Source organism: Triturus cristatus, chromosome 6, assembly GCF_964204655.1.
Source record: "Triturus cristatus chromosome 6, aTriCri1.1, whole genome shotgun sequence".
In the NCBI taxonomy this organism is placed as follows: domain Eukaryota; kingdom Metazoa; phylum Chordata; class Amphibia; order Caudata; family Salamandridae; genus Triturus; species Triturus cristatus.
In genome coordinates, this window is record NC_140589.1 from 905959884 (window position 1) to 905987781 (window position 27898).

At 44.5% G+C, this 27898-nt stretch overlaps 1 protein-coding gene across 2 annotated transcripts in view; it reads left to right on the plus strand.

Annotated features, from left to right (window-relative positions):
* The window catches only part of MOXD1 (monooxygenase DBH like 1), a 761450-nt gene extending 740774 nt beyond the window's left edge, over positions 1-20676 (plus strand). For both annotated transcript variants that reach the window (XM_085609291.1, XM_085609290.1), the window contains one exon: positions 20391-20676. In XM_085609291.1, the coding sequence (XP_085465417.1) occupies positions 20391-20570 (180 nt within the window). In that variant the 3' untranslated portion in view covers positions 20571-20676. The remainder of the gene's footprint in view (positions 1-20390) is intronic.
* Positions 20677-27898: the final 7222 nt, after the last annotated feature.

The window sequence follows — 27898 nt, forward strand, 5'->3', positions numbered from 1 at the left end:
TTGTGTGCCTTTGTTATAGTTTTCAGGTTAATCACAGTGCCCGTCTGGAGCTGCAATTAACAAGTAAACTTTCAGATGAAGTGAAACTGGATGACATAGAGTGGGCAGTGCACTTAGAGGCTTTTATAGGTGAGAAAGTGATAACTGAACTGCTATGCAACTTTCAAATTCTTGAAAAAAATACAAACTTAGACCAACGTTACAACGCTGACAAGAGATCTGTGAAAACCTGCACCATCACTGCACTGGTACATCACCTAGTCCCGTGGAATGCTCAGGTCACAGCTCATCATGCATAGAAAACACACTCTTTCTAGATGTCAGTTTCTCAAGACAATAATAGAACAAGAATTAACCCTAAAAAACACTCTGCTCCTCCAATGTTCGAGACTACTGTTACCATCATCAGTGTCTCACTGGGTCTAGGTTCATCTCGTCTATTCTTCAGACTTGCCTTAATGAGCACCTACATTAAAAAATAGAGAAATACCACATACATTTCCCCTTTCTTCCTTCCTCTGACCCCATTAAACCTGGAAAGAATAATCACCCTACAATTTGAACAATATTTAGAAGCAAGCCAACTGTTGAATTACCATCAGTCACTTTTCTGTCCCAACCACAGTACGGAAACTACACTACTAGATGTCTGACAAGCTCCTATCACAAGACAGTCTGCTTACAGGGGTGTAACACATGCCCCCAGGCCCCCCAGCTGCAGGGGGCCCCCTCAGCACAGCTCTCGGGTCTGAGCACTCTGGATAAAGTCCAGAGCAGGGGCCCCTCTGTGTACATTGCAGGGGGGGCCCCTTAAACTTTCGTTACGCCACTGTCTGCTTAACCTGATGAACTTCAGAGCTGAGTTTTGTAGAGAAGATCCCCCCTTACGCCCTAATATATGCAAGTATAAAAAAGGGAATCTCATTAACAGTCAAACTGCTTCTTGTTAAAATGTCACATTTTGTCCAAAGGGGTTGTTAAAACTGTACTACCAGCGTGACCATAACAGACACTCAAGCAAGTCTCTGTCATTGGCAGCCTCATCACAACTAGAAAGATGGCTGGATAGTTTTGCTGTTTTCAAATTCAGATGGATTTAATTTATAGAAGCCATAGTTGCTGCATATTTATCTTATGCAACTAGCAACCACTTAGCCATTAGTCCGTCTTTTTTGGTATGATGTTACTTGTTGTATCATATATCTGGATGCAATGACGGAAACAGGAAAATACAAGTCGGGTAGCACACTATGCCAAGCACAGAAATGTTTAAAAATGTTAAATCACCCCACAGCTGCGCTCTATTAAGAAGTGAAATTCAGCAAGTCTACAAACACAAAGTGTGCTTCACACGCCGTGTTTGTAGAGTTGCTGCATTTCTGTTCTTAATAGAGCACAGCTTCGGAGTGATTGTTCAGCTTAATCGTAGCACCCGTGTGGAGCTGCAATTAACCTGAAAACTTTAACAAAGTCACACAATCACCCCGCAGCCCAGCTCTTTTAAGAAGGGAAATTCAGCAAGTTTACATACACGGCGTGAGCTTTACACGCATTGTTTGTAGACTTGCTGAATTTCTTTTGTTACCTAAGCGCGGCTGTGGGCAGATTGTGTTCTTTTGTTTAAACTATTCATGTTAATCGCAGCTCGTGACGGTGCTGCAATTAACATGAATACTTAAACAAAAGCACACGGTATGTGCTGCAGCTGGGCTCTACATGTAAAAGAAGAAAGCAAGTGCCCAAGACTTACCTTCCGCTCCCTCGTCTTCTATTGAAGGCAGTCTATTCCGCCGCTCTCCCAGGAAACACCCATTTTTCACGCCGCTCAGTTTTTAAGCAGCAAAACACACAAGATGATGGACGGAATGTTGCACATTGGCAAAACATTCACCCCCAGTCACAGATCTGGGTTTAATCCATCGTTATTTTGGTCACCACACCACCCCAGTTCAGACATGGCCATATGCAAATCAGTCCAGCCCGAACTGCCAAGCCATGTCTTCCCTGGACCAGAATCAAGCATCCTAGGACCGGTTTCGGGGTTTCACCCCTCTGCAGCCAGGATAGCTTGACTCCAGTGGCGTAGTGAGCATGGGACCCACGTCTAGGCATACCCTTCCCACATAGGGCAAACAGCAAAACACAGAAAATGATGGACGGAATGTTGCACATTGGCAAAACATTCACCCCCAGTCACAGATCTGGGTTTAATCCATCGTTATTTTGCTCACCACACCACCCCAGTTCAGACATGGCCATGGCCATATGCTCACTTTTTAAAAGCAGCGGAGCGAACACTCTTGCGGAATGTGCTGTGTGTGGGCACGCTCCACACAGAGCTCTGTGCGCTACAGGTAACATAGGTGCACGCGTGCGCATGCGCACACCTTATTGGAAAAAGTTCTTCTCACACATTAGTCATCATTAATGTAAAAGTTGTCTTAATCATTACATCTGTCATAAAATTCATTAGATGAAATCTCTGCTCTATCACCCCTAACTGAGCTCTGCCTCTGTATATGTCCTCCAAAATTAGGGATCGTTTTTAACCAGGGATTGCCTTAGAAATGTAAAGCAGCTAAACTGATGTTGTCATGCTGTCTTTGCACACACAACCCTGAGATAAATATTATGTTTGATTTTATCTGCATGTCATAAACTGCTACCCTTCCTTGGATATCTTCCAGGTTAGACTGAGTAAGCATCCACTACTACAGCCTTCCCAAATACGCCAGACTCAAAACCAGTTCATTCAGAATTTTGAAGCCCACATTGTACACATTTAACCTCTTCGCTGCGGCGCAAAGTCCGCCGCAGCGCTACCGCAGTGCTGACATTCCAATCGTGGGCATGGTCATGACGTCTCCCGGCAGTCGTCCGCACACGCCCATCGTGACTCATGACGGCCGGGAGACGTCATGAGCATGGAAGAGGTTAAGGATAACTTAGGCCTTTTACTGACTGTCATTCTTGAAACCTTCTAGTTAAACAACTGCACATTTATCACAAAGCCCCAGCCAATACTGGCCTTTATTTTCTGTGCTGTTGCTTTTCTTAATATGGGATATATTTATAAGGGGACAGCACCACCAGAATGTCACTTTCAGTGACGTTCTGGTGGTGCTATGCCCTTCTCCCCCTTTTTGTGGCTGAACACCGCCTTGTAAATCCAGCCCCTTTACACTAACCCTAGGCATAGGGGGCTTAGTGCCTTTATGTGTATTTCCTGGAGGTTAAAAAAAACTCAGTGGAAATACGCTACGCTCCCTACCCCCTCCCAAAGTCTTTAAAAATGGAAAAGTAGCTACTTACCTGTTGTCTGCCGCCTCCCCTGCCTGGCAGTTCTTCATCCTGCTCCTCGGTCCTCGCGTTCCCTTCTGTAATTATAAAAACACTACGTTGTACATCTGATGTGCGTGTGTACGCGCGTAAAACGTACAACCTAGTGTTTTTTTAATTACAGAAGGCTGCGAGGAGCAGGATGGAGAGTGGCCAGGCAGGGGAGGCCGCAGACAACAGGTAAGTGGCTTCTTTTACATTTTTAAAGTCTTTGGGAGGGGGGAGGGAGTGGTTAACTCCGCTCCGCCACAGAAGCAGAGTTTTTGCCTACTCCGCATTCGCCACGGAGCGCGGAGTTGGAAAATCTCTGCAAACTCAGCTGGCAGAGCGGAGTTACCCATCCAGGGTTACTTTACACACATCACTTTGTGTGAAAGGGGAGCGCAATGGGTGTTGCTATGGACGTTCCAATGTAACATCCATTGCTTTTTCATGCTGCCAGTGATTTCCAAGGATCTGTAAATCTGAGGCCCTGCCAAAAACTAACGCCATGCAATAGCAGGCTTTAGAATGCTGAAATGAAGAGAAATACTTTAATTTCTCCTCGTTTTGCTCTTTCAATGTTAGCTGCATTCTGCAGCACACATAGAAAGAGCAAACGCCATTAATGATTGTTTATGTGCAGTAAGGTGTCCTTTCCTGCATATAAACAATCCTTAAATAATGTTGATTTGCTACTTCTATATGTGCTGCAGAATGCAGCACACATAGTAGTCACAAACCACCATTATTGATTGTTTTTGTGTTTAAAGGGACACCTTCCTGCACATAAAAAATAATTCCCTGCAATGCAGGCACCCTTCCACAATGGTGCAAGGGTGCCTCTGTTGGTGCTAGGCAGCTAATTTTAGTGCCAGTGCTAAGGAAAACATAGGGGTGCACCGTATTGTTGTAAATATGGCGCATCCGTGCATTCTTGAAATGTTGGAGCTTGGTGCTGCCAAGTTTGGTGCAGCTCCACGCTCCGACATTTCATTGTAAATATGCCCCTATGTCTCCTGATGTTTCTGAAGATCTGTTTCAGTCGATCATCTTTCCGCACCTAAGATTCCATTGGCCACATTAAAGGACATGGAGGGGGAGATTTACTAAGTTTTCACGCAACGCTGCATAGCAACAAAAGTTGCTGGGGTGCATTGCATGAAAGGGAGAGAGCAGAACAATGATGTATCAACTATGGTATCTTTTTGTTTCTCTCCTCCCTGTGCTGGTGCACTTGTGAATGTCATGTGCCAATGCACACACCAAGACTTGCTATCCCCCAAATTGTCACTGCCCTTCTTTACGCCCCGGGGTACTACGGATAGTGCACATGTTGACTTGTCTGGCAGTGCTGAGAATCCCAGGTTGTTGAACACTGAAGCAGTAATTGAACTGTGCACTCTTAGAACACTGCAGCTGAGATGCTATGCTCACTATAGTCTCATGTTAATTGGAACTGTATTTCTTGTCAAATGCTCACATTTCCCCTGCTTGGCACAGTTCACTTACACAGTAATTAGCTATGCATTCAGATATTTTATTAAGCACATAACATTTCTTAAACTTAGATATAATCTATCTCTCTATTAAGATAGTCTCAATATAAATGTGAGTTTTATCTCTTATTCAAGGTATCTCTTTGTTACCTCCTGAAAGTCAATGAGTAAAGAAAGGGTACTTTCCAATTCTGTTTCCTGGCAGTAGTACATGGTTCCTGTGCTTCTCAAAACAGTGACAATATTCATCACATGAATCATCAACTTGATGTTGAGCCTACCCAGAGAACTGGCCTAGCAAGTGCTGAAAGGTCTTACTACCTTCCTTACAGAAGAAGTAGTTTACTTGCTCTCCACTACGCTGTTAGTTCTGTTTGATAGGCGTCATGTCAGCATAGAAGTGTACTGGGGGCTTCAATAATGCATAATTGAATATTAATATCTACAGTTTTGTCTTTGGTTCCCTGGAAAGGGAGAATGTGATGTACAATGTGAAATACTTATCCACCCAATGCAATTAACAAAGCTCCCCATTCCATCTGGAAATAAAGCTATCCCATGGTGGTGCCAGCATCCCTGTTATTTCCCACAGCAAATGTTGTGCCAGGCGCACATCTATGGACTGACGGACACCCACTGGGTTGGTATGGTTCACAAGTTTGGTGTCAGCCTGCACTAGAAATAGGCTGTTGCTCTGTGTTCAACAAGCTTTGATGACACTCAAGACCCGTGAGGCTTTGCTTCCCAACATCTTTGCGTGCTTATGTTGGTGTGGTCCTTCTGGAGTGGAGGAAGCTTGCCAACTCCAGGATAAACCAGAAGCTGCTCTTGACCAGGCTAAGGAAGCTGGAAACTAGGCTTAGGAAGAGTTAAGTGACAAAAAAATTCTACCTCACTACGCGGAGTTCTGCAAGGGGCAGAGTGAATTACATCGTGCCATTCACGCTGGTTTTTAGCACCAGGTGTTTGTCCCGCAATGTAAAATCAGTGCGAGTTTCACCATGTGCAGCGCAAATGGGTGCTGCTTCTTTCTGTTGCTCAAATATAAGTTCTACTAGAGAGGCAGCTTCCTCAACATGAACTGAAGGTTGCCCAATGCGAGTAGTAGCAACTATCCGCAACTGCTCGTGTTGAGAAATCTCGCTGGAAGGTGATCTAGCATTGACGCAGAGTTTTTCAGAACTCCACGTGCTCCGTGGAAAGTGGAAAACTCCAGAAACTCTGCGAACGGAGTGGGGTTCACCATCCAGGCCTACTGTATACCTTAGTATGTAGACTTGGAAGAAGTTAGTTACTCCATGGTCCTTCCTCCTTCTGTACATTGCATGATGGGCTTCATGGGACGGGAAACCGCATGGCTGCCAGTCACCCACTGACACAGATGTCAAATGAAAAACATTTGACTGAAAAGTATTTTAGACAGAGGCTACCATACTGATGTCCTGCACTACCCTACCTTACATCAGTTGCTTCACCATAAGCTGAAGTGATTGGACTGTTTTTTTGCAAATGCGCACACTCTACAGTCAATGTGTGTAGGAAGCTGGCTGTGTCTATACTATACCAAAATGAGGTATAGTGTAAACAGAGCCCAGTGGAACCCCAAAGGTGTAGGCAGAGGTAAAGGTGAATAGCACCTTACTCTCTAATTGTGGTACTGTGGGAGAGCAGTAAGGTTTTATCAGAGTATAGTGTTAAGCATTTGTTGTACACACTCAGACAGCAAATGATGTCACACACTCAAAGAGTGAACTCAGACCAATTGGTTTGTATCAAAAATATAATGAAGTTATTTCATATCTTAGAACCAAGCCAAGCCTGGCGCAGTTAAGTGAAATAAATGCTTGGGAAAATCGTATGCAATGCTTTACAATCTAATGCAGGTTCAAATGCAGTTGAATAAATTACAGGTAGATCACTGTTTCAAAATTACTTTTCAGATTACTATGTACGTTACTTTTTAGATTACTTTTTCTAATCAGTGTGATATGCCTAGATATCACACTGAGATATCCCCTAGACAAAAGGTAAGTAATTCACTTTTAGTACATAGACAGTTTTTGAATGTTCCATACAAACCAACTCCACACATGGCAGTTTTCAAGGAAAAACAGTCAATGTATTCCCATGGGGAAAAATGAAGTTAACGGTTTGCAGGTAAGTACGAGTTTGTGGTAGTTGGTATTCTGATGTTAGAACCAGGGTTCCCCCAGGGCCATGGATGCACTCTCAAAGCACCCTCAGCGGCACTAGGGCGGCCGGGTGCAGAGTGCGGAGGCCCAACATAATCCAATGGGGGATAGGGGGCCTCCGGTTGGTGGCTGCTCACGAGCAGGCCACGAGGTTGTGGGAGCAACACTCCTGGTATTAGGCTCAGGGCAAAGAGGAATCTGAGTTAGCACCCAAAGTACACCACAGTGGCCGCTGGGTGCAGGGTGCTAGTTTGGCGTTGGGTGCCCTGTGGTTTTCCATGGGGATTCTCCGGTTGCAGCAAAGACTGCAGGCTCGAGATGAAGATCTTCTGGAGGTGACCACCAGTTGGAGAGGTAAGGTGGGATGCCTGGGGATGCTGGGACACCGTTGGTTGGGCCACCCAAGGCTGTGGGACTTCAGGTGCAGGATTGTCCTTAGGTGTCAGGTTTTCTTACCAGCTCCGGTCGCGATCGTGGGGGTCTTCCAGAAAGAAACTGCAGGTGTCGTATGGAGGGTCGAGGCAGGTCAGAGATCATCAAACCTAAGGTCAGGATCGCCGAGGAGACCACCTTGTGGTGTTGGGCCACTCAAACTCGGGCAGTAGACAGCGGATGCAGAGTGGTGCAGACTCATGGTTTTGGCTGGGCCCTGAGTCTGTTGGTGAGCAAATCCGGTGCTCAAAGGAGACAAAGTCTTTGGTTTGGAAGGCAGGGCAGTTGTTCCGGGTTCTTGAGGTTGCTGTCTTCAGGACACAGTGGGATTTCGCTGGACCAGGTTCGAGGTGGGGACCGGCTGGTTGGGCTGGGGCCAAGTCAGTGAGCGTCCTCCTCTTCTTAGTTCTTCAGTCCTTCTTCTTCTCTTCTTCTTGTCGATTCTTGTCTGAGGAGGCAAGGTTCAGGGTTGCCCCTAAATACTAGATTTAGGGATATTACAAGTGGGTAAAGGTTGGGACCAATGAGTCTCTTCCTTAGGGTGGCTACACCCCCTATTATGCCACGCTCCAGTGGGAGGGGGCCATATGCCTCATTCTGGTTGGCTGGGTCCCCCCATCTACAAGATGGTGAGGACTGAGAGTTGTGCTTCACCTCGCCTCCCCCACCTGAGGGGTGGGGTTGGCAAAGGTGGGCACACCTCCATTCCTCACTTGGTTTTCCCGCCGATTCTCCCACCCAAAGTGGGGGGTCAGAACCGGCTGGGGCTAGTTGCTGGAAGCAGCAAAGGCCTGGGGTAGATCACAATGACAGAAAGCCTTTGAAGTTTCCCCTTTGTGGACACTGCCCATCCTGGGGAGGAGGCTTGGCACCTCGGCCCAGGATGTGCATTGTTCCAGACCCCTGAGAGCAGTAGGCTGTCGACACAGGCGTCCAGAAACATGTCTGGTGGTGGCAGCTGGCGAGCAGCCACTCAGCCTGGACACTAGTGTTAGGTCTTTTTTCAGGAGGCATCTCTAAGATGCCCTCGGAGCGCATTTTTCATTAAATCCCACACTAGCATCAGTTTTCAGTAAAGCCATTATAATGCTGTGGAGTTCGTAATGACAAACTTTCAGCACCATATACTCTTAATGGCATTACTGCACTTATAATGTCTAAGAATTGGTTTAGACACTGTAGGAGTACAGGGCTCATGCACCTGTACCCTCATCACTGGTATAGTACACCCAGCTAGAAGGGTGGCTCACCTATGCAAGGGCAGTGGGTTGTAGGCATGGCACCCAGGAATGTGTGCCATGTTGACTTTTCACTTTGTTCTGCACTACAACATGCAGCCTGCAAAGGCAGTGTGTGTGTGTAAAGGTACAGGGCCCCTAAGGGTGGCACAATAAGTGCTGCAGCTTTAGAGGCCTTTCCTGGCCCCAGTGCCCTTGGTACCTGTGGTGTCATTTACAAGAGACTGACCTGTGGCCAAAGAGTGGCAATTGAATTTTGTTTTTAATGCAGTTTAGGGAAAAACATAGGCCTTGTGTACCTGTCTGGCAGGAGCCCAGGGCACACTCAGTCAAAGTACATCAGCAGTTTAGCAAAACGTGGGGGCAACCATGCAAAAAGAGGGCTCTTTCTTACAATGAATGGCTATTCAGTGATATTCCGACTGTTCTTCAACCATTCTTGGACTGTACTTTATCCTCTATCAGTACCATTAGCCTTGAAAAAGTCCTCTGTTAGGAAACACATGTTGGCTGTAGTTGATGCTTGTTCGATTGATTTTCACAATATTTGGAAACCACTCATGGAACTGTATTATTACATCTACTAGGATTACTGAATGCCTGTTCTGATGCAATAAACATAACTGTTTGTAATACTGTCTGGTATTCTCTATTAATTACCATAAATCACAGCTTTTATGCATCGCCAACATTTGGTGTGCTTCCAACGAATCTCGTTCATTATATGAATGTTGGTCTTCCTCTCACTCTGGAGGCACTCGGTGGTAGCCGAGTGCAGGATGAGGTAGCACCCTTTTTTACTACTATTGTTTCTAGTTACATTGACATTGTAAATGTGGGTACTCTTATTTGAGATGAGCAGTTGACATTTTCTACTGCCACCATTGTAAAGTTGTCACGAACACAGCGGTTTCACATAGAGCAATTTGAAAGATTTCTGTGGCCAAGAAAGCCCAGAAACTAAGACACTTGCATTCATGCAAACCAATGTGAGTGGTGAATGCCATGATACATTGCAGCTTCCAGTGCAGTTCCAGTTATTGCTACCTTGTATTGAGGGCAAGCTTGGATGTGATTTGGGTTTTGGTATGGTTGACACTTATGTGGATGATGGTCAGAAATTTTCTTAAAAGCGCTGGTTAGGGTTGGCTTTAGTAATAAGAATGTATATCTACCCAAATAAACCCTTTTTTGCCCCATTAGGAATAGATAATGTAAGAATGGGGAGACAAATAATGTCCTAACCGATAATATGCAGTTTGCATGCAGCTCTTTGACGCCAGTTCATAAATCACAGGATTGTCATTTATGAATTTCTAAAACAAAAGGTATATGTGACAAAAGCAGTAATCCACTGAGCTATCCACATAAAATACAGTTCGCATGGAACACGTTCTTTACAGCAGGCATATTAAGTCTCTGCGCTACTTTATGATGAGTCAAAACTGCCATTAAACAAAACTCTGATCTAACTCCATCAGGAGTTATCTTGACATGTTTATTGCTGCCTAAAATAGCTGGACACACAAGGTACTCTTCAGCAGGTGATTATACACCCATAAGATTTTTCCAAACACTCTGAACTCATCACCAGGTGCAGCTGCACCAGTCGCACCATCCTAAATTTGGCCCAGCTTGCAGGGTCCTGTTTTCTCCCCACATACATTTTTTCCATCATCCTCTTCTTTGTTCTGTCCCCTTGATGTAATACCCCAGCAATTGGATAATGATATTCAACCTGAGATCATCATTACGGGTGACTTTAACATGAACCTGTTGCGGTTTTATGCTAGAGATGACGGAATACAACAACAGAACCATTTCTGGTCAATCCCTAACCTTCCAGCTATAATGGATAGTAAGGAAGAAAAGAAAAAAAAATCTGGTAAGAATTTCTTTAAAAAGTTTAGAAACCATAGGCGTAAGGGTGCTAAACGGGTGTTTTCAGCAAGACTCCCCACCAGCCTGGACGTATCAAGCAGGCTATATCAAGTCCAGGCTAGATTACACAATAGCATCATTGGACTTATTTGAAAAAAATCTTTTTTATCAGATAGGTGGAACAGGCAGGAGTGATCACAATCAACAAATAATAGAGTTAAACTTAAATGGTATTAGACATGAAAAATACAGGGCACTTCCGGGAGACACAACAACAGTAAATTGCAAGAAACGTTATTGGTCCGAAAATACTAAAGATTCATTCGTAACCAGTGCACAAGCAATGCGGAGACATATTTTGAAGGAGACTTCTCCAACGCTATTCAAAAATGGTCCCTTTTTACAACGAAACTAATCTCAACTCAGACCCAAAAAAGATGGTAATAAAGGGCAACAGGAAAAATAACCACTGGCAATGGTCAAAATATCTGCTGAATGTCATCTATTAAAAACATAGCGCAATAGAACCCTAAGACTGGTGAAGAAGCACCCAGGCAATCGAATCTATCGTGAAAAACTTAAAAGGATGAATGCAGATGTAAGGAAATTAACCTGGAGAGACAAAATGCAAGCAAAACAAGAGCTATGGGCAAAAGCTTTATATACTTGTAAAAGGAGTAACACAAGAGATTTCTAGGTACTAGTTAATAAACTAAATAGAGCTAGTTGGAAATCTACCTCCTCGACAATTGCTGAAACAGAATGGGTGATATTTATAGATGCACATTTAAATCACAATCCAGGTACGGGTATGAAGTCCATTATTGGTATAACACACTTTATTCGATATAAAAATATCATAAAAGTATGAACATAATTAATTCATCAATAATCAATAAAAGTCCATCATTATACAGCATGTGACAATATAAAAATAGAATTTTTAAAAAAAGGAGTATATACAGATAAAAAGACCATAAAAATCACTTCCTGATTTGACAGAGCAAAATACACATGTCACTCTAAAGGCCTAACTCTTATTAGGCCTCACTAATTTGGTACGCGTCAACCATTATTAAGAGCATATGCGATGCAGAGGTAAATAAGAATGCTGATATAATTGTAACAGAAAGCCAGGTATGCAATCTCATTGAGAAACAGAGATCCAATGGGATTCCAGACGTGTTTTATAAGGTGAAAGCATTATATTGGTCATGTTATCTAACACCAGTATTCAACCAAGATTTCCAATTAAGGATCATACCTGAGTCCTGGAAGGGTTCTAAAATTTCACCTATTTATAAAAGTGGTGATTGGTCACTACCAACCAACTAATTACGCTACAAGCTATAGAAGCTAAGCTTTTTGCATCAATTCTCCGTAAAGAGAGTTAATAGATTAGGCAACAGACAAGCTCTTAATTCCTCCGAACCAATCAGGTTTTGTACAAGGCCAAGGGACCTCAATAAACATTTTAATACTGGGTACTCTAATGGAAAAATATAAAACGAAAAAACAGCCATTATATTTATGTTTTGAGGATTTTAAATCCGCCATTGATTTTGTGGACATTGGACAGGCAAATCTTATGGAGGAAATTGCATCACTATGGTATCAGCCCTGGCCTTTTCAAAGCAATTCAATTGTTATATACTGAGACCTGGACTCGGGTTCGATTAGGCAACGGCACAAGGCTTTCTAGGAAAATCGATACATCCCAAGGTCCAAAGCAAGGTTGTGTTTTAACACCGTATTTATTTAACTTATTTTCGTCTGATCTCACGGAAATGTTGGACACTCTCCGAAGATGGCAGATAAACAAATATCAAATTTATTATATGCCGACGAAGTCAAACAAGGATAGGGTTGCAGCGATTAATAAACAAAACAGCAAAATATTCAATTGAGAATAAAATGATAATTAAAGAAACCAAAACTAAAGTAATGGAAGTCAGCAATAAGGTAATGAAGAACAGTAAATATAAAGGGTATCTGCAAAAGCGACAGCTGGAAAAGGTGCAATGCTATAAATACCTTGGAATATTGTTTGATGAAAATGGATCTTTTTTACACCAGAAAACAGAGATGAAAAAAAGAGGCAATAGTTTACACGGGGCCTTTCGTTTACTTTACAGCTCTTTGGGTGGTCAAACTTATGTCCCATTGCTAAAAGTAATAAAAGCAAAATTACTCCCCAGCCTCACCTATGGAACTGAAGTTCTCTGTGGTATGTACTCTACATTATTAAAAAATGTTATCACAAAATGTTTTAAATATTTGTTACGACTTCCCTCCCAACTCATCGCCTGTGCAGATCAGGCTGGAATTTGGCTTCTGCAAGGATGGGTCAATATGTAAAGACCTGGAAACAAATTAAAACTAAAATTAATAATCCAAAGTGCTGTTTACTGTGGCAAGAGATGCAAGGGAATCAAAAGTCATCCTTTTATAAATATCTCCAGATGGCTTTGAAAGAATTATCAATTCTTAAGATCTGGGAAATGTCTCTAACTCATGTATCTTTTAAGAAAATAATAAATCAGTAAAACATCTATCTCTTTTGAAGGACAAGGAACTGTTTATTAAGCGGTCGCATGCATAGATGACAGTGAATGAATGTACGAGTCTAAAAGTGCAACCATATCTAGAAATACCATGGTCGGCACAACCTCAAAATATATTTATGAAAGCAAGATTCGGCAACTTGCCAGGCTTAGAACATGCAATGCCTTGGCTGAGATCCTCTACGCCAACCCCCTGCAGATTATGTAATTTAGGGGAGGAAAACATTATTCATTTGGTTTGCATGTTTGCAGTAATGGCGGCAGAAAGAAAGCGATATTTGAAAAATGGTTTCATTGTCAGAGGTGTTCGCACATGTAGACATGCAATGGTAGCTTGTTTTCGGACAAAGGACATTATAATGAATTCTAATTTTACCAAATGTGTGATACTTGTAAAAAAGAAACTTGATGCTGTGAGTTAAGTTCAGTAAAATTTGGAAATAGTAAATAGCTAGGGATAAAAATCTTTGCACTATGCAGATACATTTGCACATAAGTAACAAAGTTTTAAAGGCTAGTAAAAATAGTATGTTTTTCTTAACGTTTTAGTAAATCGCTGGTCTGTATTGATGTTTATAATGTATTTTTCTGTGTTAGTATTTGAAGAAACTGCTTGAATAGATTATTATGAATTTTAGACTCATTTGCTATGTTTTAAAGGGTGTGTATTAAAGAGTGTTCTAATTGAAAGATTTTAATTAATCATACAATAACATTTTACTTACTTACTTACTTACCGTCTTGCTCTCAGGAAATGTTTGATGAGAAAAAATAAGTGCTGGTCCGCAAATATGAGGGCCAATATCCGCCACTGGCAACTACTAGCTCAAATTCAGCACTGCATCAATATCTATGATTTATACACGATGATAATTTACAGAACTTGGCTACAAAGGAGAACTGGTCCTCTCGGGATACTCCAGAGGTTTTGAGTACCATACTTTCCACAGCTGTATATTTCTTTATTTTAAAGGGTCAGAAAGGGGTGAGCGTGGCATTTTGGCTCTTTAACTTTTTTTCTTGCTTTAAACTGGAAAGGCTTAATGGTCTCTGGTAAGCTGTGAATCAAACCAGCGCCACAGGTGGCAGATACATTTGTCTTGAATCACAGTTTGCACACAAAAACAATGGGTATATTGTAATTCATGCTTCAGTTAGTGGTCAGAGACCACGTCAACGTTTTAAATTCCACCAGGGAACCACTGAAAACCCAAGCTATTGCTGGTAGCAAGAATTAACATTTCCCCTATGTTTTCTAACCGACTACACAGTATGAGTGGAGCAGTTATCAGAGTAATCAAAGGAAAGCATGAGCATAGTAGCGGCTGTTAGGGAATAAGGGTGGAGAGGCAGGGGAGGGGAGGGGGTGTGCAGGGGAACAAAATACAATTAAAATAAAAAAATACCAATTACATCGTCTCCCGGCCACGTCTCTCCTTCGTTTCTCCTGAACCAGGAAGCACCAAAGCTCACCATAGCCAATCACAACGCTGCACTGCAGTGCTACGTTTGGTCTGAGTGCCGTGGTTCGGCGCTCAGATGGGGACTGAGGGCCTGGGCATGTTCCCTACCAGGCTGCGTAATGCAGCCTGGTAGGGAACATGCTTAGTGTGCATGACTGTTTGACCGGGCCAGGAAGGCCGGCCAAGCAGTCAAGCTTACTTGGAGTGTGCAAACCACTCATCTCCTTTGTGCCTCCAGCCCCACCCTAACCCAGCCCCGAACCTGCGAAAAATGAAATGATAATAACTATGTTATTATCATTTTATTTTTCCTGCTCAAAGAGCCGTGGGGCGATGCTCCTCCTCCTTATCGGAGGAGCCGCCCCTGGTGAGCATAGATCCATTTCTCCTGTACTTCTAATCTTTTCTGCAAACAAAATTTTACTGGTGTGTATGGATTGCAACCTACATCTGCTGCGCTTCTGCCTACAGATGTTAAGAGGTTTTTTTCGGGCATCTTGCCCTCTCCTTACTGATGGTGTCTATGCAAGTATATTTGTGCCACTGGAAGAGTGTCCTCAACTTTGGCATTGATTAGAAGCTGCTCGCTAAATTCTGACCTATATGTAAACCACTGTTTATGCATGGATCTGAATTACGAGTTTGAAGGTATTTAACTCATCTATTAAGCATCGGATGCATTAAATACTGCAACATTCCTTAAATTTCTGTAGGTCAAGCCTACCGAAGTTTAACAGGGAAAAGCATAGGTATTTACCGTTCCATTCTGATTTTGGGGCCAATCCAAATACAAAGCATTATACGACTCACAAATGACCCATCAGGCCAATTGAGACCGGTAAAATGCTTTTTGCCATGTACCAACCCTATTTTGCAAGTCTGTAACCTATTACTTACTCGCAAACTAGTGTTTGCGAGTTGCTTTTAGGAAGGAGCCTGTTAAGGGCATTCCTTCCTAATAGTGAGTCACGCTGGCATGTCGAAAAGTTCTGTGACCGGTAATGCGGTTGCGAAACATTAGCAGTTACCACCAACTTCAAGTTGGTGGTAAACCACTCACAAATGGGAAGGGTTCCCAGGGCAATGTGGGCGCTAACATTTTTAAGAGCAGGCAGTGGTCCTCAGGCAGTGGTCTCAAGGACCACTGCCTACTCTTAAAAAATGAAAAGGTAGCTTTTCATTGTTATGTTGTTATGTCTTTTTTTTATAATTTAACAAGCATTTGCAATGCAATAGGTCTCGCATTTACGCGAGACCTATTGCATTGCAACTGGTAGGCATCACGGCAACGGGAGGGAGGGTGGGCAGAGGGGAGAAGGCAGGAACAACGGGAGGGAGGGCGGGCGGTGGGGAGATGGCACGGACAATGTGAGGGCAGGAGGGATGAGGCATGGACAACAGGAGGGAGGTCGGGGCAAGGAACAACAACGAGAGGGAGGGGGGAGTAAAGAAGGCACCTAAGCAGTAGGGGAACCTCATTAAAAAAATAGTGCTCACAGTCTAAATAACATTTACCATGTAACAACCAAAGTAAAGGGGTCATTCGCCATGGGAGGTGACAAATGAAGAGAAGGTGGTACTAAGAAGGGACTAGCAAGCCTATTGACGAATCAGAAGCTAGCATTTAGGACAGATAATGACACAAGGCAATAGCAAATATGGGCAGAGAGTGGGTGGAGCTTCTAGTCACCTACTCCTCCACAATAAGTCTCGCACTGGCTCTAGGCTCGACCTAAAAAGCAATCACAGACATGGTGAGCTGCTGACCCCAGCAGGCCTCCATCCCTGTGATTGTAGTATTCACAACGGGTTGCAAATTGCAACCTGCCTCATGAATATTGATGAGGCAGGTCTATTTGACAGCCACTGTGAATTGTTAACAGTGACAAACACACTATTGTGCATTGCAGTTTGCGATTTCCTAATAGTGAATTGCTAAAATTTGTTATTATGAAATTGCAAACACGCTACTTTGTACATGTGGCCCATCCGTGAGAAACTTGTAATATGTGCTACTTATTGGACCCAATAAATAATGAACCCCAGGGTATCATTATATATCAGGTGCAATAAATAGAATGTTTACTTGTAGTCAGGCCCTTTGTCTGTTCTTTGTCTATACGGACTATGAAACCGATTTGATGACTGAGCATCTCTTTTACAACCCCTCCCCAACTTTCTAGATTTATCTTCTTTGCTAAACTCATCTAACCCCAGCCCTCGTCTGCGCACCCAACTTATTTTCTGACATCACACAACCTACCTGAGTCAACAGGTTGCCATCCATACCCCAGCACCTCAATCCTGCTCATCCAATCTTCCACATACTTCTCCTCTTTCTGCAGTCCTACCGAGTACTCTTGAGATCTGATTCTGTCTGGACCCTACTCCACACTTTGCACACCTTCAGAGGGGTCCATCCAACCTCTTCCCTCATGATCTTTTTGTGAACCCTTACACTCCGGCCCGGCTGGCACAGATAAGAGACGTGGGGCGGGGGGTGGGGTTGGGGGGATGTGGACAGACGACGGGATAGGTAAAATTAAACAAAAGAATTCATAAAACCACTTACCTTGCGCTCGCCGCATCGCCCCACTGCTTTTACCTGTGGAGGCTGTGCTTGCTTACTCTTCAGAAAGTACCCACACTAGAATTTCTAGTATAAGGGCACACGTTTCCCATTGATTGACAAACTGTCGGGCATTACACCAACAAACAATCCTTAAGCACATGCAGTACATAGAGTCCTTCCCAAAAATAGTCCTCAAGCTTCAAATGACTGGGGGTGAAAAGGAGCTACTCACTTAACAGACTTGACTTGGATGGAGGGGCAATGAGCATGTGGCACAAATAATGCATGTAATTCTTGGTAGTTTACCCAATGTCTGATGAGCAAGATTTACTTTGGTAAGAGTTATGGTGGAGATATAAGTGAGATGCACATCACACTGGTTATGGTATAGTTCACATGTTCTAGTGGTATTAGTATCTTTAGTGAATATTGATTTTATTAGCGATTGTCTTTTTTAACTTGAACATTATGAAATGGAGCATGGGTTTGTACGAATCATTACAACACATTAAATAAACATATATTTGTCAAGTCACAGGGTGTTAAGATTTTGTTAGAAACATGAGGTGGTCCATATAAAATAGAGGTTCTGTTTTGTTCTAGCCCAGAGGAAGTCATGGGGCAAGATGCCCGATCACGAAACACGTATTAGCAGTGTCCACTGTGATAATAAAGACGGGACAAGTGACATCATTGAATTCTGTATCTTGAGGACTGTTTTTGGAAATGTTCTGTGTGTGCTTAAGGAATTTTTGTTGTTGTAATATTACACCTTAGGGTGTACTGTGGGTGTGGAGTGAGCACCTTCCCTTTGAGAACCACACTATGAGGAATTTTCTGACAATTTAATGTATATGGAGTGTGTAAGTGAACACCAGTAGTTCAATTTCACCCTCAGTCTTAGGAAGCTTGTGGGACAATATAACTCCAATTTGTCTCTTGCTCAATGCATTAATAATTTACAACATGTGTATCTCCTGTTCATTGCTCTAATGCCATTGTGCCATATCAGCTCTATGTAAGCCACAAAAATAAATAGGCCTCTGGAATAGAAAAAAGTCATGCTCCAGAAGAAAAATAGCCATGATGCTCCCTTTCAACTCTGTTGTGAGGTTTTTGATCTTGGCTACATAGGGATTGACCCCTAGACCAAACATACTTTTTTTCATGCAACACAGTACATCAATCCCATTTTCTGTACTGCACTGCATCAAAGAGAGACAAACACAAGGAGATGATGGGTGGAGCGCTGAAACTTTCCAGACACTCACCCCCAGTCACTAATCTGGGTTGAATCCATCATCATTCTTTAGCTCATTTCGCCACCCCAGTTCAGACACAGCTATCTTGAGTCCAGTGCCAAAGTGAGCAAGGGACCCACGCCTGGGCATACTCTGCCAACTTAGGGCGAGCAAAGCAAACACAAGGAGATGATGGACGGAGCACTGAAACTTTTCAGGCACTCACCCCCAGTCACAGATCTGGGTTGAATCCATCATCGTACTTTAGCTCACTTCGCCACCCTAGTTCAGACACAGCTATATGCAAAGCAGTCTTGACCCTGTGCCTCATGGGAACAGTCCAGCCCGAATTGCCAAGCCATGTCTTCCCTGGACCGGAAACAAGCATCCTGAGACCGGTTTTGGGCTAACAGCCCTCATCAGCCAGGCTAGCTTGAATCCAGTGGCAAAGTGATTAAGGGACCCATGTCTGGGCATACTCTGCGAATTTAGGGCTGCCAATCCAAGGGGGGGGGGGTGGTTAAAAAAAAAATATAATAATAAAAATATAAATGCACCTTTCCTACCGGCTGCCGTATCTTCTGCTCCCGCGCTGCTCCTCTGCTCCCATCCTGGCACTATAATTCCCATGGACACAGTTTCCCAGACCCCACCTATTCTCAGCGCTTCTCCCAGCATGAGAGAAGCGCTGTGAATGGGCGGAGCGGGACGGTTTTGTGATCCAGCAGGGTCTGGGAGCCTCTGCCCCTAACAGTAGCAGCCCGTGGTGGGAGTGCTGCTGGGCGCTGACGTGGGGCGGGGGAGGGGCAGGGTCGGGGGTAGTAAACTACAGATTATGGCTGATTAGAGGTAAGTAAGCATATAAATAAATAAAACGAATACTTACCTCTAATCAGCCATAATCTGTAGTTTACTACCCCCCACCCTGCCCCTCCCCCGCCCCACGTCAGCGCCCAGCAGCACTCCCACCACGGGCCGCTACTGGCCCCTGAGCACTAGGATAGCTCCACGGAACAGCCTGGACATATTCAAGTGCGTATGTCAGCATGCCGGCATGCACACTTTTAGTGCCTACCACTCCTCCTCGCCCTGCTGTGTGATGCTGCGGCCTGGCTCCGCCCTCGGCTCGGCGAACTAGAAGAAAAAATAAAATTACAATAAAATAGTATTTTGTCATTTTATTTTTCTCCTCACTGCTGCATTTCAGCAGTGGAGCGACACTCTCCTGCCATAGCAGAGGAACCACCCCTGACAGGCTGCTGTGGTCATTTCTAGTCCTATTGATTCATGTCTTATGCGCTAGTCTTTGATGCGGCCGGTGATGCCAATGAGCTGTTATCACTTGCTTTTCACTGTACTTATATTGTGTATATGCCAGGTCTCTAAAAGTGATGCCACACATCTCTATGCTGTTCTCTTTACAGCCCACTGACACCTTTCAGGTAGAGTAGCGCTTTATGAAAATAGAAAAGAAAAAAAAATACATCAATAAATAGATAAACTAATTAATATTTCAAGTGCTCAACGTGCGAAGTAAAACACGTAGATCTGCTCATTTTATATGCTGCTCTGAGCAACACAGAAATCCCCGAGAAGAACAAGCCGTCACAGGGGCTTATTTACAAGCCCCTTGCGCCGCCGGTGCGTCACTTTTAATATGGCAAAAAGTGACGTGCAGGCGGCGCAAGGGGCTTGTAAATAAGCCCTCACAGATTTATGAGCCCCTTGCGCCACTTTTGCGTCACTTTTCCCATATTAAAAGTGACGCAAAAGTTGCGCAAGGGGCTCATAAAGTGTCTCGGGTTGTGTCTGCCTCATTCTTTTCACTACTTGAAGTTCATCTGCTTGTCAAGTCTAAAATGAGTGAGTCGATTTGCTCACGTCGGGATATTAAGCCATGAATCAGTTTTCTGTCTGGTATCTCGGAGCCAGACTAGATGAATGAACAGACACTGTCCATCTCACGGTATCAATATGCGTTTCTTTGCAGATCCAAGGAATGCTGGTTTCGCCTCCGGATGTCAAGCCTTATGAACAAGCAGCGGCAGTGTGCCCGTCTTCATCAACGCTCTCCTCGCCCTCCAGTTCATGTCACAGTCTCTCTGTTCATCTGATTTTCACTATATGCATCACAGTGACTACCATTGGGTGGAATTTCCTCTTTCTGTAATTAATATGATGTATTTCGCGACAGAGTGTTCTTTATTACATGCAAGTTGTGTGTGATATGATTGCACTGATGCTCTTAAATAATTTTTAATAAACGAAAAAAATGACTTGCTGGACTAAAACAAGTTATTGTATAAAAAATGATTCAGCTCTACACTAGCTGCTTTTGTCACAGACCAATTACCATACCAAGTTTCCTGTCCTAAAGGCAGATGGCCACATTCTGATCCATGAGTAATTGGCCACTCTTCTAAACCTGGTAATTTTATGTGTGAATACAGAATAGCCCATTACAGTTCTTTAACTGAGGCAAGAAATAACAGGACAGAGACACAGGAGACGAAGGTCACGGGCTGGGTGTATTCAGTAGTCGAAGTAGGGGAACTGAGGGCGGGAAAAACCTGTGGATTTAGTCAGTGAGCGGAGTCAGAGGCATGGCAGAAAGACCAAAATAGCCCAATTTGTAGTATTTGTTTGCCATTTCACTATCCGGTTACAGCTTATTAAATTAATTTAAATTAACCAATGGATACACATGTTTATTTATCTGAGGTTTAATATGAGTTATTGACATTAAAATACATTCACAAAGTGGGATACGTTTTCAATCACAGAATGTCCTAAATATCCTTAAAAGTGGAATCACAAGCCATTTGTCTCCCAGCCATGGAGTTAGCACTTCTCCCTTTTTCCACAAGAGCAGTTCAAACATGAATGGCAAAATATCCTAGTTTGCAAATGTTTTCCACATAATTATGGCTCTGCCATATTTGCCACATAATACATCATCTGCTTCATAATCTGACGATTTTAACTAATACATTTTTTATAGCTCAAACGGATCAAAAGTTACGAAAAATTTGACTTGTGCTGCTGTGAAGGGGAGGGCCCTTTGCAAAGGTTGACTGGTCACCTTTCTCACTGCTGCAGTTGTATCTTCCACTGGTACTAATAAGAAAACATTTTTGCAGAGACTGTTAGCATGTGTAAAAATGTCAAAATAATAAAGTATCAGAAAATGTACAGCACCACTAATACCAGTGTAGGGTGTCAGAGCACTTTACATCACACATATTACACAGAGACAATCAATCATAAGTGTGTAAATCACTGTATAGGAAATGTTACATAAGACAAAGGACTACAGGGTGTAGGAGTCACATGACAACCATTCTAGTAGGCAGCATAGTTTAATAGTGATTGGTCTGGAGAAACAGAAACTCAGAATTTAAAATGTAATACCATGGTGGGGGGTTCTCTTTAATAATCAGAATTGATTTCCACCCAAATGAACCTTTTTTTTGCAACATTAGGATAATCAAAGACTGGGGAACAAACCTGACACTCTAATTTATACCTTGCAGCTTGCATGCAGCTCTTACATGACAGTTAATAGCTTCAATAAATTAAACGGTAGTAATGTCAAGTATGGCGCACCTCAACAAGGCTAATGTGATCAGATTAGGTATTCAGTAACAATTGTCATATAATATTTTCAATACAGCAGGAACAACCATATCATTACGGTGCCACTCGGGATAGGAATGCACCTTACTACCTAGGTGCGAGATTATGCAGATCATGCAATGCAATCCCCGTGATAAGCAAGATTAGATAGAAATATCCAGGCACTCAAACGTAACAGCTATTATTCATATTGGTTATTAACCAAAGAGACAAACATAATGTGTCATCAATATAACACTGGCTACAAAGCAGATTGAGGTTCTCACAAAAATATGTATCAAAAATAATTTAATTTAGAAAGACTTTTTGCAAAAGAGAATCACAATTCTAAAGAAGACCAAGAGAAAATCAAGGTTCCCTAAGTACATATACTTCTGATCGACAGTTCATAAGATAAAGATTCGTAATCTCAGGGTCTTGGTCCCAATGGGTAACAGCCGACACGTGTTTCGTCACATCTTGTGACTTCCTCAGGGCTTTGTTCACATATTTCGAATTTCTATATCCCGTTCAGACGTTAGTGTTTCCCAATAGTATTTTGTTTCTTTCCTTTCCAACAGAGCACTACAAATTCAGAAAGTGCGGCATTCGTTATCCGCTTATTGTAGACATGTTCTCTCTATTTCATGAGAACTGTTTGTATAGAAGTTGTATCAACTAGACTTGTATTGGAAAAATGTGTCTCCAGCAAGTATTCTAAATTTAAGCAAAGATTGAACGTTTTTCCAATGTGTATACGGCCCAGGGCACTCGACTGTGTTGTCTTAGAGATTTGTCCGTTGTAATAATCTTCATTTTATCTTCTAAGTAGTAGTTTTCGTTGGGGTCTTTAATTCCACCATAGTGAGTAAAGTTAGCCACCGGCTATGATAAGCCCGCGCAATGTTGTTTAAAATTCCGGAAACATGGGCCCCGTATGCCATCCACAACGAAAGACAGTTAATAGCTCACTGTTCTATGTTAGGATTTTAACTTATTAACTGCAAGTAATAATAGGGTCACTCTGACAAAAGCAGTAACCCACTGACCTATTTATATTATGTGCAGTTTGTGATCTGCATGGTATATGTTTTTAGCAGCAGGCACATTAACCCTCTGCGCTTCCTTTCAATGAGTCAAAACGTCCACTAGATAAAACACCATCTCTCTCTCCTTAGAACATTAAGCACTGGAGTTATCATGACATTTTTATTGTTGCCGAAAATTGTTGGAGGTCAGGAAGGAGGCAGCAAGTGCTTTTAAAACCATATTATACTTGCAAACATGACGCACCGCACCTGAAGTCAGCGCCAGCCGCGGTCAGTGCAGGTAACAGCAGTGGGGCCAGGTAAGGGGGGATTTCACGGGACGATCCCGATGGAAAATGTATTATTTATTTAATTTTCCCTCCGCATCGTCCCTCGAAATCCCCCTTACCCGGCCACTCTGCCCAACCTCTGTTACCTGCACAGACTGCGGCTGGTCAGCGCCTGGTGCGGTCGCACTGCCCTAAAGCCACCCTGCTCAAGGGTCCTGTGACCTCAGTGACAGAGTCACTGTCACTCTATGGTGTGCTGCTTCATAGGCCTGCCTGCAAGACTGGAGGTGAACTTCAGAATGAATTGTGGTCTACAGGCCTTCAAGGTTAACCCACACTTTCCACTGCTAGGGTCCACCTGCTGGTGCTAAGACACCAGAGCTTTTAAGATCTTTTGGGGCCTTCTAAGGTCTAGCATGGGAATGTGCTCCCTCAGGTGGAGTGGTCTGGTGGACTGATCATGAAGGCTTAACCTGGTTCCCCAGTTCCAAATTCTGCAGCTCTGACCATAGTGCCTCATTCTCACCCCCCCTTAACACCATACTGCCCCACTGAGAGAAACTTGCACTGCACTGACCCGCTATGAACATTTGGATGTGACTCAATTCAAATTACGCACTAGACAAGAGCAATATGCTGCCTACATTTTTTTTACAACATCCTAGTAAAAGCAAACACTCATAGGTAATGCAAGATTAAGTAAAGCATGTGAAATGTAAGCAGGAACAACGTGGTTACCTTTTTCTTTTTACACTTGTTATTCAGAAATTAGTGAGTGCTTTTGCCTGAAAGGTTAAGGCCATGACTACATGGACCAGAACGGACCCGTTTCAGTGCCCATTGCTTATATCCTTACAAAAGGTAAGCAGTATAGTTTAAAAAGACCACATTCGTGAACATACAGTCGCTGTACACATTTTGTTTTACAATTCATCCATCAAGCAGGTATTTCAGTATCTCTAGGATTAGTGAACTTTCCCACCCAGGGAAAACAATGTTGTTCAAAGAAAGACAAGAAAACAGAAGAAGCCGGGCCCGAAGAAGAGGAGGAGGTTCGCGCGGGATGCCAGGAGCCCACCCTGGCCCCCGCAGAAGAGGCAAGTCGTGGAGCGCCGGAGTGCTTCCCGTGAAGCTGGCAAGGGGGCCCGGGACCGCATCTCCAGGCCCCAAGATGATGGCAGGCGTGGAAGGGAGTGCCGTCGCACTACCCCGATGTCCAGCGAAGGCCGGAGGAGCCAGCGAAGACCTGCGCGTCTGCCCGCCTAAACGGGCAGACCAGAACTGCGTGGCAGGCTCCCCCGGCAGCACACAAGGGTGCTTGTCAGACGGGGAGCCAGCGGGGACAGCCGGGGTGGGCTCCCAGGGCTGCCCTCCAATGTGAGGGCATACGGGGGTCCCGGGTGGGACTGTGACCCCCAAAAGGAACAGAAGAGGTGTGAGGGGCTCGGGTGGGACTGGAAAAAACAGAAAGAGCGGCGGGGGTGGGCTCCTTGAGCCTAAACACTCACCTGGGGGTCCGGGTGGGACCGGACCCCCCATCGAGGGAAGCAGCGGCCGGAGGCACACATCGCGGCTCTCCCCGACATAGCGGGAGAGCCACTGTTATAATATTCACTGATAACCAGGAATCGGCCATAATGACTTGCAGGTCTGAACCGGCCTGCAAGGGAAAAAACGCTGTTTCTCTGTTTGTGGTGGCCCCAGGAGAACTGGGTCACCACAAAGTGAGTGCCAAGATGCAGGGGGAGCTGCTGGAGAAGCGCAGACTCCCCCAGCACGAAAGTGGAAGTCCCCCCCCCTAAGTCACTGGGAACACTGACGAGATAACCCCTCAAGGGCTAAGCCGGCACGTTAACTCTTCTTGGTCTGGATCTTTTGTTCTACAGCTGCTGAGTTGGAGATGTCTGGTGAAGGGCATACCCTGGTGGTGAATAGGTGTAATTGCACCAGACCTGCATTTACTAACATTATTTCTTTTAGAGGGACTGGATGTCACAGCTGTAATGTGGAGTACCTGTGTAAGGTGATGTCATAATCAAAGTGGGGTTATGATGCCAGACATTCCTGCTAGGGTGTCTTCCTGTATTTGCGTAATCCTGTGATTCCTTTGTGATGCCTTTAGGGGCTGTAATTGCAATGCATTCTAATGATCCACAAATGAGTACTGCCATTCTCAAGTGATGCCTAAACATGTATTCTTGCTGATGCGCTTAGGTGAAGAACCCAGACTGCTAGCCCTTTAGATGTAGAGGTGTACACTTCATGGTCAGTAGGAAATGCGCAGTCAGACTTGTGTGTCACCAGGGCAGGTGTACCTATTTTAAATGCTTGTTGAGGTAACGGGGTGGGTCGCCGCTGGGATGATGCCAGTGCGCAGGGCCTTGCTCCAGGTTAGGTTCAACTACCTGCATTTGGGGGAAGATGATGTGCATACATGGGAGTGGTGGTACTAAACCCCATCCCCCTGCGGGAGGGGTGGAGATGTTATGCAATGTCACAAATTACTTCCAACAGCTTATGTATGTTTGTAAATTGGTGCATAGTACTGAGTAGTGTCTGTGTTTAATAAATGTACTCTTACTTTTATAAAGCAAAGTACAGACTGGACAATCAATTATTGAGTGTTATTTCTGCACAGCTGCAAATGGCGGTTACTAGCCCACACCACCTCCCTTGAGTAAGCCTCAGACTGCTCTGCAACGCTACCCTCTGAGAGTCAGGCACTACAATCGGGTGTTTGGTTCCCAGTGAAGGACAAATGTAGTCATGTTATTTGTGCAGGCCTCACAGATACTGCCTCATTTTCCAACATTGGTGTCTACTGGCGAGAAACATAGTATCCCATTCTGGTGCGCATTCATAGCATTTGATAAGTCCCGTTTTGCCACACATTACCTATGCGGTAATGAGCAAATGGAAGAGCGCAAGACTCAAAGTTTTGGTTATGTGAACTAAAAGTATGGGAAAGGAAAGCCCAGCGCACATATATTTCATGTGAAGATATTATGGTTTAAATGTAAACTGTATTGATATGACTGAGTTATGTTGATTATCGTGTTCTGGCGGGATGGTGCTTTCCAGGAAATGATAACATACACATGTTCTAAGCCATATTGTACACCTTTGAACCCTAACCCTAAATACACTACACCTGCAAGAGGAGGGTGTCTCCTCAAGAGATAGAGACAGCAACTGATACCTACATCACAGATGGGGGTGTAGGGGTGGATTGACCTTTAGGGGGGGACAGGAGAGGTAGGGGTCCTGGGAGGTTCCTGTGCTTGGTTAAGGACAGGGAGGGTTTCCAAAGAAGGGGACCCAGATATCCTTCCCCCGCTGAAAGTTTTCTTGCCATTGGTGCAGGCCAAAACCACTGGAAGGGTGGGGGGGAGGTTTCTTTCCCCCGGGTAGTAACACCCCAGGGGTTCCCATGGTGGGGGACCCCCAAGAAACTTTTCCCACGGTGGGAGGAGGGTGTGGTAGAATTGTGGGTCCAGCAGGCCCCCCAGGTTATCTGGTGGGGGAGGTGAGCAACCCAGGGGTGGGCCCTGGTAGGGAGTGGCCCCAAACCCCAGGGTAGTTCTTGAGCTAGGGTGTGTAGTGGTACCCCTTTGGTACACTAGGTGGGCTAGGTAACTAAACAGTGGAAATCTGAGTGGGGGTGATGTGCTCCCAGATTCCAAATGAAGGGTTAGTGTTGGACCCTGAGGTATCAGGGTCCGGTAGGTGGTTACCCCGGGGTGGCCCATGGTGGTGGGTGACCCCAAAGGTGGGATACTTCTCGAGCTAGGATGTCACCTGGGAGCTTGTGTGGTGAACCTGAGGTAGTGGCTGGGGCGATGCCTGGCTGGTGACCAGTCAGGTAGGTCCTAGGGGACTTTTTCCCAGGACAGGAAGCAGGAGGGTGTTCCCCAGCTCGAGGCAGAAGGCGGACTTCTGCAAGGTAGTACCACTATGGAACAGGTGGGGCCCATCTTAAGTGAAGGGACCCTGTGTTTTCCAAGGGGGTGGTGCAGGCCTAGCCGGGATCTTTAGGGTCCCTGGCTGATGGAGGTAGTACCGCCCTGAAGACAGGTGGGGCCTATCTTAAGTGAAGGGACCCTGTTCTTCAGAGGAGGGAGGTGCAGGCCTAGCCGGGATCTTTAGGGTCCCTGGCTGAGTGTGGTAGTACTACCCTGAAGGCAGGTGGGGCCTATCTTAAGTGAAGGGAACCTGCTCTTCAGAAGGGGTAGTGCCGGCCATCCAGGGATCATGTGGGTCCCTGGATGGATTTCCAAGGCGCTGCAGGGAGACCGGGGAGAGCCATGAGAGGTGGACCTTGGTGTAGCTAACTCTGGGCCCACAGACTCTCTAAGGGTACTCTGGGAGGAGAGCGTGCCTCTCGGTGGGAAGGGTGCAAAGGCCCTGTTCTCGCAGCGGAGAACAAGAAAGGGGTCTAGGTTCCAGGGGTAGTTTCCATGTGGAACTACTGACGGGGGAATGAGCTGTAGGATGTCTGACAAGGCACCCTCAATGTTCCTCCCTGGCACCGCCAGTGTGGTAGTGAGGCTGGTCTGAGGTACTAG